The 19,788-nt window shown below is 44.3% G+C and overlaps 1 protein-coding gene across 11 annotated transcripts in view; it reads left to right on the forward strand.

Moving 5' to 3' along the window:
* The window catches only part of LOC106607151 (interferon-induced very large GTPase 1), a 53,063-nt gene that overhangs the window by 12,595 nt on the left and 20,680 nt on the right, over positions 1–19,788 (forward strand). For 3 of the 11 annotated variants that reach the window (XM_045720434.1, XM_045720440.1, XM_045720435.1), the window contains 5 exons: positions 224–396; positions 588–714; positions 889–1,515; positions 13,115–13,158; positions 14,400–19,670. In XM_045720434.1, coding sequence (XP_045576390.1) covers positions 16,103–19,288 — 3,186 coding nt within the window. In that variant the 5' untranslated portion in view covers positions 224–396; positions 588–714; positions 889–1,515; positions 13,115–13,158; positions 14,400–16,102 and the 3' untranslated portion in view covers positions 19,289–19,670. Of the gene's footprint in view, positions 1–223; positions 397–587; positions 715–888; positions 1,516–13,114; positions 13,190–14,399; positions 19,671–19,788 lie in introns of those variants that run through there. The other 8 variants (XM_045720441.1, XM_045720442.1, XM_045720443.1 and 5 more) reach the window with 6 other exon arrangements.

Genomic DNA, 19,788 nt, shown 5'->3' on the forward strand with positions numbered 1-19,788 from the left:
CATCCAAACCCTGCCCTTTTGCGCCACCGCCAGCTATTGCGCCCATTATTCCCGCTGTAAAAATAACTGAAATATTTCTGACACACCCACAACTTGACAGCACTGCGTGGTTGCACTAAGATTTAATATTGTGTTAGATTTGTTAAAATAGAGCCAAGTGAATATTAAATCTTGAAGTGTCCTAACAAAAAACAACTCTCCTGTCTCTGTCTATACCTAACAGACATTGAAAACGAAAGTGATGATTTGGTGGATCCTTGTGATGAAAGTTTAATACCCACTTGCACAATTCCTTCGGCTCATCAAGATCAAGATACCATGGTTCATCTGGATCACTTTACTGACCCCCACATTTCAATCAACATGGATAATGTTGGCACAGTGAGCAAAAAATCTGTAAGAAATAGTTCAACAGCAGTGTTTATGCTATTGTTAAACAATTGGGGGGTCATTGAAATGTTCAGTATAAGTGATATTACATTTCCTGTACAAGTTAGGTTAAGCCTCTTTCAAGAATACTTGGCAATTTGGACCAACATCTCTCAGTAGTTAGAGCTTGTGTTAAAGCACTGCAACTATTTCTACAGTTGGAGGCTGAGGCCTTTGACATCACAGACATTAAGAGTCAACACAGCGACCAACAGGATAACAAGACAACCAAGACTGATGAAGAAAAGAAAGAAATCACAACGTCTTCTAATTTCGCACAAAGTAGTAAGAAATTTACATTTTAGTAATTTAGTAGATGCTCTTATCCAGAGCAACTTACAATTAGAAGTAAGACAGGTGAGATTGTTTTAGTCAACCATCATGTCATAGCATTGTACGTGATTTACAGCTACTAACTTACAGTATGTACATTTAATTGTTCTTATAATTATTTTTCAGTGACACCTGTTCTGACAATTGCATTGATTGGTGGCACTGATTCTATGGAGATTGAATCTGGAAATCTCCTTCTTGGTCAAGATGATCTACCAGCAGCAGAACTCTCACAGATAGCACCCAGGATGTATGATTTGTCCGGTCGTTGTGTCTCTGTCATCAACATGCTGGGCTTGCAGAGTTCTGAACTTACCCAGGAGAATCACATAGGTCCACTTGTGCATAAGCAGGGTATCAATGCTGTCCTCTTACTTCTACCATTGGGTCAGCATATTGATGAATTCAAAATGGGAGTGGGGTGGCTGGAAAGAATGCTTGGAGAGCGAGCCCTTGCCTTTACAATAATCGTCTTCACCCACAAGAATGACCAAGACTTTGGGTTGGGTGATCTAAAGGACAACAATGATCTGATGGATCTCATAGAAATGTGTGGAAATAGGTATCTCACCTGCAAAAAGAGTATGAATGATCCAACCGAGATTTCAACATTACTTGAACAGATAGACCTCATGGTGTCTGAAAATGATCTATGCTGCTACACAGGAGAAATGTATGATGAAGAGATCAGGAAACGGCAACTGAAAACAGATTGGGGTGACCGATCACAAAGCGAGGAGAAAACTGCATCAGGTAAGTCCTGTAGGAGGATTTTCCCCATCTTGACATGTGGCTCCGTCTACACACACTTACCCCGATCGTTGACGATACCCAAAAACTGTTTTCCGGTCTATATCTTGCATATTAAGATAGGCAGAGTGCGAATTATACCGTGACATTCGAGGGGGGGGGTCTATTTTTTTCAATAGACCTCCTATGTGTGCACCCGCTTGAGTGGGCCTGCTTTTTTATTGGCCTAATAGTAAGTACATGTCATTTAAGGGTAAAACATGTTTTATTACCTTTTAATTTGGCATGAACACATCCAGTTAGGATGTTTTCATCTTATTGTCAAACAAATAACTTCAAAAAGTCAGCTACCTGCACATGTTCATCCACTCCAAAATAATTCCAGTTCCAAACAGTGCACTGTGCACTCACACCATTTGATGAATGGAAAGAGACATCTGTTACAAAACACCAAAAAGTGTAATGACATTTGGGGATTGTCATTGACCACGTTTACATGCAAATCAAATGAAATCAAGCTTTAAACAGCACATTTCATAAATGGAATGAAACGCAATGTGCTTTACAGGAAAAAAACGAATAAAAAAACGTTGAAAATAAAAGCTGAAATATTTACTACACAACAAGCATAAGATAAAAAACAAAAGAATGACACTAACTGAACAACTAAAAAGCACCCGAAGGAAAAGCAAAGCTAAAAAGATGTTAAGATCTATTTTAAATATGTTCACAGTTTCAGCCCCCCTCATGTTCTCTGACAGGCTATTCCAGAGGCTGGGGGCATAATAACTAAAGGCTGCCTCTCCATGCCTCTTGGTCCTAGGCTTTGGGATAGTTGAAAGGCCACTGCCAGAGGACCTGAGGGACCTACTGGGTACATAACTTAAAAGCATGTCTGACATGTATTGGGGTGAACTATCGTGGATTGATTTAAAAACCAAGAGAAGAATCTTAAAATGAATCCTTAAACTCACAGGCAGCCAGTGCAGAGACCTTAAAACCGGTGTAATGAGTGCTCTCTGTCTGGTCTTGGTCAGTACCCATGCTGCAGCATTCTGTATGTTTTGTAGTTGACCAATGGCTTTCTTGGGTTGACCAGACAGGAGAGCATTACAGTAGTCAAGCCTGCTTGTAAAAAAGCATGGATGAGTCTCTCTGTATCAGCCTGAGAGAGAAACGGCCGCACCTTGGCAATGTTCCTCAGGTGGTAAAAAGCTATTTTGGTCACATTCCTAATGTGTGACTCAAAATGTAGTCCAGAATTGAAAATAACACCAAGGTTTTTTACCTGGTGTTTTATCTTTATTGCCTGTGAATTCAAATGTGCGGCTAGATTCCCTCTCTGTGCTTTGGGTCCAACAATAAGAACCTTGGTCTTTAACTGGAGGAAGTTATGAGCCAATCAAGTATTTAAAACACTAATACAGTCTAATCATTTTTCAGTGGATCTAAAATCCTCTGGTGACACAGAAATGTAAAGTTGTGTATCGTCTGCGTAGCAGTGAAAATCAATGCTGTGCTTTCTGATAACGCTGCCAAGGGGTAACATATATAAACTGAACAGTACCGGACCCAAAATCGAAATTTGTGGAACGCCACATGTGATATGTATTTTCTCTGAGTTATGTTCACCAAGGGTTGCAAAAAACTCTCGACCGGTTAAATAGGTCTAAAACCAATTCTGTGTGTCCAGAAGGACATCATGGTCAACAGTGTCGAATGCAGCACCTAAATCTAAGAGTACAAGGACAGAGAGCTGTTTGGCATCTGTGTTGGCTCTATAATCATTTACTACCTTAACTAAGGCTGTCTCTGTGTTGGCTCTATAATCATTTACTACCTTAACGAAGACTGTCTCTGTGCTGGGCACGATAACCAGATTGGATTTTTTTTAAATGCTGTTGGCACTTAAAAAATAATATCTGTTTGAACACCAATTTCTCCAGAATTTTGCTTAAGAATGGAAGGTTGGAGATTAGCCAAAAATGGCTAAAAGCTGAAGAATCTAGATTACTTTTCTTCAGAAGGGCTTTCACCATAGCAGTTTAGTGCACACCAATATCCCATTATTATTCGGAATACTTAAGTATTCTGTTTTTGAGTTGAAGCATATAAACATCATATCCCGTTTACAATAACCCCAAAAAACTTGTATCCCGGTTATGAGAAACCTGGATAAGATACCTGGGATATGCTAATCTTAGACGGAATACTGTGGCATGTTGTTAAGGCTTGGTAATTGTGGAGGAGGAATGAGGCGCAGGAAGCAGCGAACACAGGGTAGTGGTGTTTTTAATATACACTCACAAAAAACAAATGTTCCCACACACAGGGGAGAAAATACATGCGGCGTACAACAACGTCGACATGAACACAAGCCGTCACACAAGAAACAATCATTAATCCCTCACAAACAGGAGCGGGCCAGCTAAACTAAATAGCCCCTCTAATGGCTAATTGACCACAGGTGTCACAAAATAAAAAAAGGGAAAAGCAAAAGGGAATCGGTGGCAGCTAATAGGCCGGTGACGACGACCGCCGAGCGCCACCCGAGCAGGAGGGGGCGCCACCGTCGGTGGGAATCGTGACAGTACCCCCCTCCTGACGCGCGCCGACACCGGCCTCGAGGTCGACCTGGAGGGCGAGGGGCAGGGCGATCCGGACGGAGGTGGTGGAACTCCCTCAACATAGATGGGTCCAGGACGTCCGCCGCCGGCACCCAGCACCTCTCCTCCGGGCCGTACCCCTCCCAGTCCACGAGGTACTGTAGGCCCCTCGCCCGGCGTCGCGAGTCCAGAATGGCCCGTACGCTGTACGCCGGGGACCCCCCGATGTCCAGAGGGGGCGGAGGGACCTCCGGCACCTCATCTTCGTGAAGGGGACCAGCTACCACCGGCCTGAGGAGAGACACATGAAACGAGGGGTTAATACGGTAATAGGAAGGGAGTTGCAACCGATAACACACCTCGTTTATCCTCCTCAGGACTTTGAAGGGCCCCACACACTGCGGCCCCAGCTTCCGGCAGGGCACGTGGAGGGGCAGGTTTCGGGTCGAGAGCCAGACCCTGTCTCCCGGTGCGAACACGGGCGCCTCACTGCGGTGGCGGTCAGCACTCCTCTTCTGCCGCGCACTGGCCTCCTTTAGTGAGTCCTGGACGGCTCTCCAGGTCTCCTTGGAGTGCTGGACCCAGTCCTCCACCGCAGGAGCCTCGGTCTGACTCCGGTGCCATGGTGCCAGGACCGGCTGGTAACCTAACACACACTGAAAGGGTGATATGTTAGTAGAGGAGTGGCGAAGTGAGTTCTGGGCTAACTCAGCCCAGGGAATATACCTCGCCCACTCCCCTGGCCGGTCCTGGCAATACGACCTCAGGAACCTGCCCACCTCCTGGTTCACCCTCTCCGCCTGCCCATTGCTCTCGGGGTGATAACCGGAGGTCAAACTGACCGAGACCCCCAGCCGCTCCATAAACGCTCTCCAGACCCTGGATGTGAACTGGGAACCTCGATCAGAGACAATGTCCTCCGGCACCCCGTAGTGCCGGAAGACGTGGGTAAATAGGGCCTCCGCAGTCTGCAGGGCCGTAGGGAGACCGGGCAATGGGAGGAGACGGCAGGACTTAGAGAACCGATCCACAACCACCAGAATCGCCGTGTTCCCCTGAGAGGGGGGGAAGATCTGTCAGGAAGTCAATGGACAGGTGCGACCATGGTCGTTGTGGAACGGGGAGGGGCTGTAACTTCCCTCTTGGTAGATGCCTAGGAGCCTTACTCTGGGCACACACCGAACAGGAAGAGACATAGGACCTCACGTCCTTAGCTAAGGTGGGCCACCAGTACTTCCCCCTTAGACTCCCCACTGTCCTCGCCTCACCAGGATGACCCGCAGTAGGTAGCGTGTGCGCCCACCGAATCAAACGATCACGAACACCGAGCGGCACATACATGCGCCCCACGGGCACCTGCGCAGGCGCAGGTTCCAACACCAATGCCCGCTCGATGTCCGCGTCCACCTCCCATACCACAGGTGCCACCAGCCTAGACGCTGGAATGATGGGAGTTGGATCGATGGGCCGGTCCTCCGTGTCATAGAGACGGGACAGCGCGTCGGCCTTAGTATTTAGGGAACCCGGTCTATAGGAGATGGTAAACCTAAACCGGGCGAAGAACATGGCCCACCTCGCCTGACGTGGATTCAGTCTCCTCGCTGCCCGGATGTACTCCAGGTTTCGGTGGTCGGTCCAGATGAGAAAGGGGTGTTTAGCCCCCTCAAGCCAGTGCCGCCACACCCTCAAAGCTTTAACCACTGCTAGCAACTCCCTGTCCCCCACATCGTACTTACGCTCCGCCGAACTGAGCTTCTTCGAAAAGAAAGCGCAGGGGCGGAGTTTCAATGGCGCACCCGAGCGCTGTGATAGCACGGCACCCACCCCAGCCTCGGATGCGTCCACCTCCACTACGAACGCTAAAGACGGGTCCGGGTGCGCCAACACGGGTGCGTCGGTGAACAGCGTCTTCAATTTCTTGAAGGCTCCGTCCGCCTCCGTCGACCATCGCAAACGCACCGGCCCCCCCTTCAGCAGTGAGGTAATGGGAGCCGCTACCTGGCCAAAACCCCGGATAAACCTCCGGTAGTAATTGGCAAAGCCTAAAAACCGCTGCACCTCCTTCACCGTGGTTGGAGTCGGCCAATTACGCACGGCCTTAATGCGGTCACACTCCATCACCACCCCCGTGGTGGAAATGCGATAACCCAGAAAGGAGACGGCTCGTTTGGAAAACTCACACTTCTCAGCCTTAACGTATAGGTCATGCTTCAGCAGTCTACCAAGCACCTTGCGCACCAGGGACACATGCGCGGAGCGGGTGGCGGAATATATCAGAATGTCATCGATATATACAATCACGCCCTGCCCGTGCAGGTCCCTGAGAATCTCGTCAACAAAGGATTGAAAGACGGCTGGAGCATTTTTCAACCCATACGGCATGACGAGGTACTCATAATGGCCCGATGTGGTACTAAAGGCGGTTTTCCACTCGTCTCCCTTCTTGATACGCACCAGGTTATACGCGCTCCTGAGATCCAGTTTTGTGAAGAACTGCGCTCCGTGAAATGATTCCACCGCCGTAGCGATGAGAGGTAGTGGGTAACTAAACCCCACCGTAATAGCGTTTAGACCTCGGTAATCAATGCACGGACGCAGACCTCCCTCCTTTTTCTTCACAAAAAGAAACTCGAGGAAGCGGGTGAGATGGAGGGCCGAATGTACCCCTGTCCCAGGGATTCCGTGACATATGTCTCCATAGCCGCCGTCTCCTCCTGTGACAAGGGGTACACGTGACTCCTGGGAAGCGCAGCGTTAACCTGGAGATCTATCGCACAATCCCCCTGTCGATGAGGTGGTAATTTAGTCGCCCTCTTTTTACAAAAAGCGATCGCCAAATCGGCGTATTCGGGGGAATGCGCACGGTGGACACCTGGTCTGGACTCTCCACCGACGTGGCACCTATGGAAACTCCTAGACACCTACCTGAACACTCCTCTGACCACCCCTGGAGAACCCCCTGTTTCCACGAAATACGGGGATTGTGACCAGCCAGCCAGGGGACCCCCAGCACCACCGGAAACGCAGGCGAGTCAATAAGGAAAAAACGAATGCGTTCCTTATGATTCCCCAGCGTTACCATGTCCAGTGGCACCGTAGACTCCCTGACTAGCCCTGACCCTAATGGTCGGCTATCTAGGGAGTGCACGGGAAAGGGGAATCTATCGGCACCCGCGGAATGCCCAGCTTAATGGCAAGTCCACGGTCCATAAAATTCCCAGCTGCGCCTGAATCGACTAGCGCCCTATGCTGGGAAGAGGGAAAAAAATTTAGTAAACAAAACAGGTAAAAACACATGACCAACAGGGGGTTCTGGGTGAATCTGGTGCTGACTCACCTGAGGTAACCGAGAAGTGTTCTGCCTACCATCTCGACTCCCAGACTGGCTCCTCCGGCACCGGTCGGCCGTGTGTCCTCTCCGACCACAGCTGGTGCAGGAGGAGCCACCTCCTCCGGTGCCCCTTGGCACGGCCCCCCTACCTCCATAGGGGTAGGGGCGGGGGTGCACGGGGGTGGAACGGGCAGGACCCTCTCCGAACGCCCGCGGGCAGCCAGCAAGTTGTCCAGTCGTATGGACATATCTATCAGTTCGTCCAGGGACAGAGCTGTGTCCCGACAGGCCAGCTCCCCTGCGGACGTCCGCCCGGAGACTGCAGCGGTAGTGGTCTATGAGGGCCCTGTCGTTCCACCCCGCCCCAGCAGCCAAGGTCCTGAAGTCCAGCGCGAAGTCCTGGGCACTCCTCGTCTCCTGCCTGAGGTGGAACAGCCGTTCACCCGCCGCTCTTCCTTCCGGAGGGTGGTCGAACACGGCCCGAAAGCGGCGTGTGAACTCCGGGTAGTGGTCCCTCGCCGAGTCTGGACCGTTCCAGACCGCATTAGCCCACTCCAGAGCTCTGCCCGTCAGGCAGGAAACGAGGGCACTCACGCTCTCCTCCCCCGTGGGAGCAGGTCTGACGGTGGCCAGGTACAGCTCAAGCTGGAGCAAAAACCCCTGGCACCCAGCCGCCGCCCCATCGTACTCCCTCGGGAGCGCCAGACGAAGCGCGCCAGAGCCAGACGTCATGGGAGGCGAAGATGGCTGTATCGGGGGAGGTGGAGGTGGAGAGAGGATACCACTTCTCTCCCATCTGTCCATCATCTGGTCCATTGCCGATCCGATGCGATGGAGGACTGTCGTGTGGTGGAGTACGCGTTCCTCCATCGAGGGCAGAGGAGTGGCCGCTGCTCCCGCTGATTCCATGCCTTCTATCGTGGTGCGGGATTCTGTTAAGGCTTGGTAATTGTGGAGGAGGAATGAGGCGCAGGAAGCAGCGAACACAGGGTAGTGGTGTTTTTAATATACACTCACAAAAAACAAATGTTCTCACACACAGGGGAGAAAATACATGCGGCGTACAACAACGTCGACATGAACACAAGCCGTCACACAAGAAACAATCATTAATCCCTCACAAACAGGAGCGGGCCAGCTAAACTAAATAGCCCCTCTAATGGCTAATTGACCACAGGTGTCACAAAATAAAAAAAGGGAAAAGCAAAAGGGAATCGGTGGCAGCTAATAGGCCGGTGACGACGACCGCCGAGCGCCACCCGAGCAGGAGGGGGCGCCACCGTCGGTGGGAATCGTGACACATGTTAACATCTTATCCCGTTTACTGTTATTTTTCACGGTCTGTGCAGGCTCAGTTTCACATATCATGGGTGTTGTGTGATGTTTTCACCCGATTGTCAAACAAATCACTTCAAAAAGTAGGTTTGATCCACCATAATCATTTCATAATCATTTATTTAGCTGATTCTCATAATTTCTGACATTTGGTAGGCCATATAAAAAAATGTAGACATTTGATAGGCCATTTGTTTGTCAACAAGTTGCAGCTTCTCTTCTGTCATAACTTGCTGCTCCAGAAGATTAAATAAAGTAGTGCTCACCGGAATAATGTCTTACAGAGATAGAATGAATGCATTTGTAATCTACAGTATCTAGTTAACACCGGTAAAATTGTCCATTTCATTTAGGGACCGGGGAGAAAACGCAATAACTCCAAAACTGTGGAAAGATAGGTCCTGTGCAAAATATCCAAATGTCATCAGTTGACAGGTTTTAAGCTGAGAAAAGGATGAAACCCATTTATGATAAGACTTCAGTTGGTCTTGGATGCACATTTTATGTGGTCGAAATACTGTCTGCTTGTACAACAGTGTCAAAGATAACATTTGCATTTTCTCAGGAGATGCTGAAAGAAAGAAATAATATTTCTCCACTCCTGTTCCGAGACAATTACATCTTTTTGTATTAGTTTAATGCAAGAGATGCATCATTTTTGTTGCCCTGGTGTAAACATCCCCACCAGACACAAAATTGGTAGCTAGATAGATTGAGATCACAGAAAATGTTTTCAATCTGTAACTCGCAAGTGAGTAGTTTGACAGCTAACATTACAGTGCCTTCAGAAAGTTAATCACACCACTTGAAATTTTGTTGTGTTACAGCCTGAATTTAAAATGGATTAAATTGAAATTGTGTGTCACTGGCCTACACACAATACCCCATAATGTCAAAGTGTAATTATGTTTTTAGAAATGTTCAGTCACTAAGTATTCAACCCCTTTGTTATGGCAAGTCTAAATAAGTTCAGGAGTAAAAATGTCCTTAACAAGTTACATAATAACTTGCATGGACTCACTCTGTGTGCAATAATAGTGTTTAACATGATTTTTGAATGACTACCCCATCTCTGTACTGCACACATACAATTATCTGTAAAGTCCCTTAGTCGAGCAATGAATTTCAAGCACAGATTCAACCACAAAGACCAGGGAGATTTTCCAATGCCTCGCAAAGCAGACATTGAATATCCCTTTGAGCATGGTGAAGTTAGTAATTACACTTTGGATGGTGTATCAATACACCTAGTTGCCAGAGAGGAAGGAAATCACTCAGGGATTTCACCATGAGGCCAATGAGTTTAATGGCTGTAATAGAAGAAAACAGAGGATGGATCAACAACATTGTAGTTACTACACAATACTAACCTAAATGAAGCCTGTAGAGAATACAAATATTCCAAACATGCATCCTGTTTGCAATAAGGCACTAAAGTAAAACTGCAAAAAATGTGTCAAAGAAATTAACTTTATGTCCTGAATACAAAGCGTTATGTTTGGGGAAAAGCCCACACGTCACTGAGCACCACTCTTCATATTTTCAAGCATGGTAGTGGCTGCATGATGTTATGGGTATACTTGTCATCGGTAAGGACTAGGGAGTGTGTCGGGATAAAAAGAAACAGAATTGAGCTAAGCACACGCAAAATCCTAGAGGAAAACCTGGTTCAGTCTGCTTTCCAACAGACTCTGAGAGACAAATTCTCCTTTCAACAGGAAAATAACTTAAAACACAAGGCCAAATATACACTGAAGTTGCTTACCAAGACAACATTGAATGTTCCCGAGTGGTCTAGTTACAGATTTGATTTAAATCGGCTTGAAAATCTATGGCAAGACTTGAAAATGTCTGTCTAGCTATGATCAACAGCCAACTTGACAGAGCGTTAAGAATTTAAAAAAGTATAATGTAAAAATATTTTACAATCCAGGTGTGTACAGTTCTTAGATTTACCCAGAATGACTCACAGCTGTAATCGCTGCCAAAGGTGTTTCTAACATGTATCGACTCAGGGGGTTGAATATTTATGTAATCAAGATATATTAGTGTTTCATTTTTATATACAGTACCAATCAAAAGTTTGAACACACCTACTCATTCAAGGGTTTTTCTTTATTTTTACTATTTTCTACATTGTAGAATAATAGTGAAGATATCAAAACTATGAAATAACACATGTGGAATTATGTAGGAACCAAAAAAGTGTTAAACAAATCAAAATATATTTTATATTTGAGATTCTTCAAAGTAGCCACACTTTGCCTTGATGACAGCTTTGCACGCTCTTGGCACTCTCTCAACCAGCTTAATGAGAAAGGCTTTTCCAACAGTCTTGATGGAGTTCCTACATATGCTGAGCACTTGTTGGCTGCTTTTCCTTCAGTCTGCGTTCCAACTCATCCCAAACCATCTCAATTGGGTTGAGGTCAGGTGATTGTGGAGGACAGGTCATCTGATGCAGCACTCAATCACTCTCCTTGTTCAAATAGCTCTTACACAGCCTGGAGGTGTGTTGGGTCACTGTCCTGTTGAAAACAAATGATAGTCCCACTAAGCACAAACCAGATGGGATGGTGTACCGCAGCAGAATGCTGTGTTAGCCATGCTGGTTAAGTGTGCCTTGAATTCTAAATAAATCACTGACAATGTCACCAGCGAAGCACCCCCACATCATCACACCTCCTCCTCTATGCTTCACGGTTTGAACTACACATGCGGAGAACATCCGTTCACCTACTCTGCGTCTCACAAAGACACGGCGGTTGGAACCAAAAATCTCACATTTGGACCAAAGGACAGATTTCCACCAGTCTAATGTCCGTTGCTCGTGTTTCTTGACCTAAGCAAGTCTCTTCTTATTATTGTTACTTGAACTCTGTGAAGCATTTATTTGGGCTGCAATTTCTGAGGCTGATAACTCTAATGAACGTATTCTCTGCAGCAGAGATAACTCTGGGTCTTCCTTTCCTGTGGGGGACCTCATGAGAGCCAGTTTCATCATAGCGCTTGATGGTATTTGGACTGCACTTGAAGAAACCTTCAAAGTTCTTGAAATGTTCCAGATTGACTGACCTTCATGTCTTAAAGTAATGATGGACTGTCGTTTCTCTTTGCTTATTAGAGCTGTTCTTGCCATAATATGCTCTTGGTCTTTTACCAAATAGGGCTATCTTCTGTATATCACCCCTACCTTGTCACAACACAACTGATTGGCTCAAACACATTAAGAAGGAAAGAAATTCCACAAATTAACTTAACAAGGCACACCTGTTAATTGAAATGCATTCCAGGTGACTACCTCATGAAGCTGGTTGAGAGAATGCCAAGAGTGTGCAAAGCTGTCATCAAGGCAAAGGGTGGCTACTTTGAAGAATCTCTCAAATATAAAACATATTTTGATTTGTTTAACACTTTTCTGGTTACTACATGATTCCATATGTGTTATTTCATAGTTTTGATGTCTTCACTATTCTACAATGTAGAAAATAGTAAAAATAAAGAAAAACCCTTGAATTTTTTATCAGGCAAGTCAGTTAAGAACAAATTCTTATTTTCAATGACGGCCTAGGAACAGTGGGTTAACTGCCTTGTTCAGGGGTAGAACGACAGGTTTGTACCTTGTCAGCTCGGGGATTCGAACTTGCAACCTTTCGGTTACTAGCCCAATGCGCTAACCACTAGGCTACCTTGCCACCCCATGATGAAGTAAGTTTGTCCAAACTTTTGACTGGTACTGTATTTTTTTTTTTTTTACAAATGTTAGAATTTTCCTTCCACTTTGACATTAGAGTACTGTTTAGATCGTTGACAAAAAAATGACAAATCCATTTTAATCCCACCTTGTAACACAACAAAATGTGGAAAAAGTCAAGGGGTATAAATACTTTCTGAAGGCAATGTAACTTACAATTTTTCACCCACTGACTGGCTGGGGCTATAATTAGCCTAGCTATCTGCGTCCACATTGTGTCCGCCTCTGTCATATATATGAGGCAATTATTTTTCAAGATCACAATTTGTGCTCACATTTTAAGCCCCGCCCACCCCAACTTGTGATTTTAGGGCAATCTGCTGTTGCTCTAGGTCTCGGATTTCCGAGACTAGGTATTGACAACAGTGGGATAAGTGTGTAAACAGATTCACATGTGAAGATAGAGGATTTCCCCCTATGTGTTGTTAGAAAAGCTTGGTTGACAATGGTAACTTTCATGTCCTGTAAAAAAGTGATCAATGACACAAAGATTGAGAAATTAGGAAAACACTTCTGCTCATCATACTGTACGTGTCTAATATACACTTTACTTTTTCCTGTCCCTCTTACTTACAGTTCCAGGTAACTTGCCTGAAGATGGTGTTGCAAACAAAGAAAAGGTACATTTGAAATATCCTTAAACAAGCTCTGGTAAGCTCAAATACAGTTCCTTGGGAAATTCTACACAACCCTTGTACAGTCTTTGCATTTTGCTGCCTTAAAATTCTATTTTTCCTACTTATGTACAGAACCTACTCCACATTTTCAAAGTGAAAGAAAAATTATTGAACACTTTCCAAATGAATGAAAAAAAAACAAAAAAACAAGATGTCTTGATTGCAGATGTCTTCACACATGGTGGAAGCATCTTTGGCAGCTGTTAATCATTTTGAATAAGATTCTACCAACTTTGCACAACAATATTGCTCAGGCTCAGTAATTTTGGTTGGGAATCATTGATAGCAATATTCAAACCTTGTGTCTGATTTTCAAGCAGATTTAAGTCAGGACTGAGACTGGACCATTCGGGAACACTGAACAACTATCGGAAATACATTCTGGTGTCTTTGGCATTCCCATTTGTGTAATTGTCTTGCTGAAAAATACAATTCTCCCCAGTCCCTGCCGGTAACAACCATGCCCATAAAATAATGCTACCACCACAATACTGAGGAAATACATAGGATCGACAACATTGCATCCACTCCACATTACTGACCTGTATGACAAAGTGAAAAGGAGGAATCCTGTGATTAAAAAATCCACTCCAAATCATCCAAGGCTGTTAAGTAATCATGCAAGACAATACGGAAAATAAAATAACCTTTTGGCCTAGATTAAAATCTACAGGCTTGGGTCAAATCCAATTCAACACAGAGTGAAACCCTCCTGTATTTTCAACTATTTTGGTGGCAGCATCCTGTTATGGGTATGCTCGTCACCAGCAGGGACTGGGGAGTTTGTCAGGAAGAAATATGAAAGTACCAAAGCCCAGGTAAAAGGTTGTAATGCCTTCCAAAAGTGCTTCCACCAATTATTACTCAGGGGTGTGAAGACATACGCAATCAAGACATCTTTGTTTTTTTATTTGTAATAAATTGACACTATTCTTTAATTTTTCTTTCACTTTGAAAATGTGGAGTAGATTGTGTAGATCGGTAGGGGAAAAAAATCGAATTTAATCCCTTTTTAGATAACATTTTAAGGCTGCAAAATGTTAGACTGCAAGGGGTGTGTAGACTTTCACTGGAGACTGTATCTCTTAAATATCACTCTGCGTCACTCTTAAGTATGTGTGTTGATAGTACGGCAGATGTTTTGACTTACTAAGCTATTAAAATGTGTTTGGTTAACGTTAAAGGGAGAAGAAAAGATACTTGAGGAAATCGACAGGAGTTTAATTGAAAAAAACATCCCAGAAAAGATACAACTAGCAAAAGTAGAAGAGCTCATGTGTAGACTTCACCTTCAAGATAAATATCAAGATAAGTTGACAACTGCAGACTTCCTGAACATTGGCTCTTCTGCTCAACATCAACACGAACCCCAAACAGAGAACAAACTTGCTCATACTTTCCTACAAAGGTTGTTGATGCTGGACTACAGAGCCAGGTACATTCCTGTAAGAGATGAGAATAGTGAGATGCATGACACAAATGACAACAGAAATGATAATGCAGAAACAGAAGAAAGTGCCTTTGATGCCCTTTTCAACAAGAACACAGTCTCTGGTGATATAAAGAGGAACACGCATGTTCACCCAATGGACGTCCAGATGGCAGTGTTTCACTGTTCAGACAGTTTCCTTCGGCAGTTCATGGTTACAAAGCTGTCCTTGTGTCAGTATGCCTTGCCTTTGCTTGTGCCAAACCCCTTCACCGAAGAGATTGAATGCCCTTTGTGGACATTTCGACAAATCAGAAAAACCTGGAAGTCCACTAATGACTCTAATATGCTCACCACCCAAAGTATGCCTATTTACAAGGCAGAAACACCAATGGTGTCATTCTTTAGGCTTGGTTCTGTGTCCTCATCAAAATCTCAGCTGATGAGCAACTTGATCAACCAACGTCACAGCACATTCTTCCACAGACACTGTCCAGGAAGCAGTAAAACCTGCCTCCTAATGGATGGGGTGGTAGAGATTGCATGGTATTGTCCTGCTGGGAAGCCCAATGATATTTTCACTGACTGTGTTGCATTCTGTAATCTCCATGGTGACGCAATTGCGAAAGAAATTCAGCGTGACAGACTGATTGAAAAAGCCTCAGTCAATGTTATCCTTTTACCAAGTCTTGGAAAAGGCGACAAAAGTATGGCAATCGTGCAGGAGCTGTTCAAGTCTTCTAAACCTCTGATATGTCTGCTCACTGAAGAGGATTCTGTTGCAACTGAAATTAAAAAGGGAAAGTACAAAATGGGTTTGAGAGACAGAAATCAGTCAGATGTGTCTGAGGAACTAAAAAGGATCATTAGAAATAATTTGTCAAGACCATGTTGCTCCTTCAAACTTGAGGACATGGCAGAGTACTCAGGGTTTAGGGTAGATGAGGATGATGAAGATTGCCAAGTAGGGAAGACTAATGCTCTGCAGATAACGGATCTGCTTAAGGAAATGGAACTGTCCAAGATCAAAGAAAAATTTCTTCCATGTCAAGGAAGGCTGTGGCATGATTGGTGTCAAAGAAATAAAGACCTTTATCGTCTCCAAGGGAATCTAGAGATGGAAAGAAGTAAAATACAACATGAAATGATGCAAATTCGACACCATCAACATAAAGTTGCCTTTACTGAACTCATGCAGATGTTTATCACAAGTCTACGATCTCTGGGAGAAAAAGAAAAATCATATTTCCTCAAGTGGGTAGGGATACTACTGGATGACCTGTCCTCGGATGAGCTCTCAGACCTTCATCACAAATATGATGAAAAGTGGTCCGAGGTCCTGGCTTTGAAAAAGAAGCATGATAAATCAGAGCAACTGAAAATGAGACGAATGGAGCTGGAAAAATATCAGGAAAGCTACAAGCAGCAACCTTCGGATTTGAACACATCCTAAGGGAAATGGGACAGATCTATGAAGCCCATGCATCTGTGGCCAGGCAAAGCAAAAGAGAAAGTGAGGTGACCGTGTCTTACCTTCCAGAGCTTGCGGCAGAACTTATGATATCGGGACACCCAGTGGAACTAATGGATGGTGACGCAGCTCATGTGCCACTGATGTGGATTAATGGGGTTTTAGATGAAGTTATCAAGAAACTAGGACATCAGAAAGTCTTTGTTTTGTCCATTTTGGGAATCCAGAGCACTGGGAAATCTACAATGCTGAATGCAATGTTTGGACTGCAATTCGCAGTAAGTGCTGGAAGGTGTACCAGAGGTGCTTTCATGCAGCTGGTGAAAGTGACCGAGGAGATGAAAGATGACTTTAGGTTTGATTATGTTCTTGTTGTTGACACTGAGGGACTTCGAGCTTTAGAGTTGGCAGGAAAGGAAACAGTGCACCATGACAATGAACTTGCAACATTTGTCATTGGCCTTGGAAACATGACCATGATCAACATATTTGGAGAGAATCCTGCTGAGATGCAAGACATCATTCAGATAGCTGTTCAGGCCTTCATGAGGATGAAGAAAGTTAATTTGTCTCCAAGTTGTGTGTTTGTGCACCAGAATGTTGGAGACATCATGGCTGGAGAGAAAAACATGGAGGGAAAGAGGCGCTTACAGGACAAACTAGACGAGATGACCCAGTTAGCTGCCAAAGAAGAGGACAGTAATGCAGAGTGTTTCAGCGATGTCATTGCATTTGACATACAAAGAGATGTGAAATACTTTTCCCAGCTGTGGGAGGGCAGCCCACCCATGGCCCCACCAAACCCATGCTACAGTGAGAATGTCCAGGAGCTAAGGAAAACAATCCTCTCTAAAACATCAAAGTCTTTTGGCATGACATTATCACAGTTCAAAAGCAGTATCCAAGACCTTTGGAATGCACTGCTGAATGAAAACTTTGTGTTCAGCTTCAAAAACACACTAGAAATTGCAGTTTACAGAAAACTTGAGATTCAGTATGGAAAATGGATCTGGGCTCTCAGGAGTGCCATGCTAAGCATTGAAAATCAACTGCACAATCGAATCGAAAATGGAAAACTTCACAGGGTTGAGAGACATTACCTTGTTGAAGAAATGAGAAAGACTCGTGAAGAAGTGGACAAATCAATGGAAAAGTACTTTGATGAACACAGAGATAAAGAAATGCTGATTCAGTGGCGAGGGAGATTTCAAACCAAAATTTGTGAGCTTTATGATGAACTTGTGAAGGGAGCAAAAAGAAAGTTAGAGGAGGTTATTCAGCAGAGGGATGCGCGCAAAAAGCTGGATGACAAGAAGACACAGTATGAAAACAAGCTCTTCCAAAAGAGCAAAGAACTTGCCTCAAAACTGAAGGACAAGGCAAAGGATGAAAAACAACTTGAGAATGAATTCAATACTCTTTGGGGAGTGTGGGTTGCTGAGTTGACCAATGATACACCTTCCATTATGGACATAAACATATTGGATGATGTGACTTGTATCCTTGGAGAGATCGGTAATGAATCGTCTCTTGTTCATGATCGGAAAAGTTGCGGAATGTACCATAAGATTTGTACCTTGGGGAGTTATTCGAACTATGCAATTGTATCCAAGCACCAAGATCTTTTTAACGACGATCAGCACTCAAAAAATGCTCAAAGGAAGCCAAACAATGACCAATTGCAGAAAAATTATGTGTGGGGTGCTTTTAAGAGTTTTTGGGGGTTTAAGTCTCCAGAGAACAAGACAATTGACCACATTGGTCCAAGCAACATTCTAACATACACAGATCAGGAATTGATAAGAGCATTCACCAATGATGTTGTCAAACAAAGCCAGAAGATAATCGAGACAAAGCCCATAGAAAAGATGGGATACAATGACAGTTACATGCAAGAAATAGCAACTCATGTCAAAGAAAGCGTGAAGGAATTTGAATCGAAGACAAGAAAATATGCATTCAAAAAGGAGTTTACGATTGATCTTTCACTTCATGTGTGTGAGCTTGCAGGAAGTAAGTTAGCAGATTCCCATAGCAAATTCAGAAGCAACAATGATGCCCTTACTTACCTGGAGCAGAAGAGGCCACAGTACGACAAGATTTTCAAGAGATACTGCAAAGGTTCCTCATCTGCAGCTGTGCTTGGTGAGTTAATTTGCAACACACTGAAAGAATCGATTGTACAGGCGGTCTATGACCAGACGGCCATTGACTTGGCTGGAGAAATGCGATTAAGTCACCCACCATTCAGTGGAAACAGGTCTAACATGGAGAAACACATCCTGATATCACTGGCGGAGAAGGAGAACTTTGACAAGTTCATGACCTACATTCACAACCCAAGGGAACACTTTGAGAAATGTATTAGAGAGGATGTAGAGAAATATATGCTCACAGAAAGGTCCAAAGTCCTTGCCTTGATTGAAGGGAACATAACAGTTAAAGAGCAGCGTGTGAGCCATGCAGTGCATACAGCAACAAAGACGGTCAAAAACAAGAATGGAGACACCAACATGTGGCTTAGAGAGTTTTCCAGTGCTCTAAAAGATGAGCTGAAATTTGCTGAAAAGCATTTCAGTGATTTCTGTGACATAACCGACTTTGACTTCCTCGAAGAAGAGGTAAGGGAAGGTCTTGCCAACAGAATCATGGAGATCAACAGAAGCCTCAGCAACGTGTCACTCCTGGACATGAAGCAGTTCAGGGAGAGGCCAGATGAGATTCTGATCAAACATTTTTGTGATTGCTGCTGGGTACAGTGTCCCTTCTGTAAAGCCATCTGTACAAACACCATGGAGGGGCACAAACCAAATGATCACTATGTCCCTTTTCATCGCCCTAAAGGAATCAATGGATACCACTTCAGAAACACAGTAGAATTTTGTATAGATTTTTGTACAACTTCAGTAACAAGTAATGGCCGGTTTTACCCCTCCCATGAATCAGAGGATATATATCTTTTCAAAGAATACAGAAAAGCTGGCCCAAGATTTGCTGTTTGGAGCATCACACCAGACCTCTCTGAACTTCCGTACTGGAAGTGGTTTGTTTGTCGATTTCAAGAAGATCTGGAAAGGTATTATGACAAAAAATTCCAGGGCAGAGGTGAAATTCCAGATGACTGGAGGAAGTTCACAAAACAGCAAGCTATTGAAAGCTTAAAGAAAATCTAAGGGGAGCTCAAATAGTAAAAACATACAGACATGATGGCACAAGCATGATATTGTAAACATGTTGACATTGTAAACATGAACATAGTCAGAAACTGAAAAACCTCTTGGCAATGTGCCCTTGAGCAATGTACAATAAATCACCGCTTTTATTATTCTAATCAGCTAGGCCTATTACACGTCTTATTTTGATTCAATCATTTAACTCAATCTGATAGACTAACAGGAAAAAGCCTAGTTATTGGCCTCATTTTGGGATCAAAAATGTATATGCAGATGTTTTGAGTGTGAACAATTTATCACATTTCCTGTCAAGTGATAAATCCTTGTACTATTGTATTGTATTACCGTAAGCAAATACTCAATAAACGCTCCGAAATTATGACATATTGTTTGCTCTTTCTCACCAGTATAATTCAATATTGACTCCAATATTTCACCTGGCCAAGATGTGGGTGCAACACTTTTTGTAGTAGTAGTAGTAAAGGAATCAAAATGATTGA

Source organism: Salmo salar, chromosome ssa06 (genome assembly GCF_905237065.1).
Source record: "Salmo salar chromosome ssa06, Ssal_v3.1, whole genome shotgun sequence".
Taxonomy (NCBI): domain Eukaryota; kingdom Metazoa; phylum Chordata; class Actinopteri; order Salmoniformes; family Salmonidae; genus Salmo; species Salmo salar.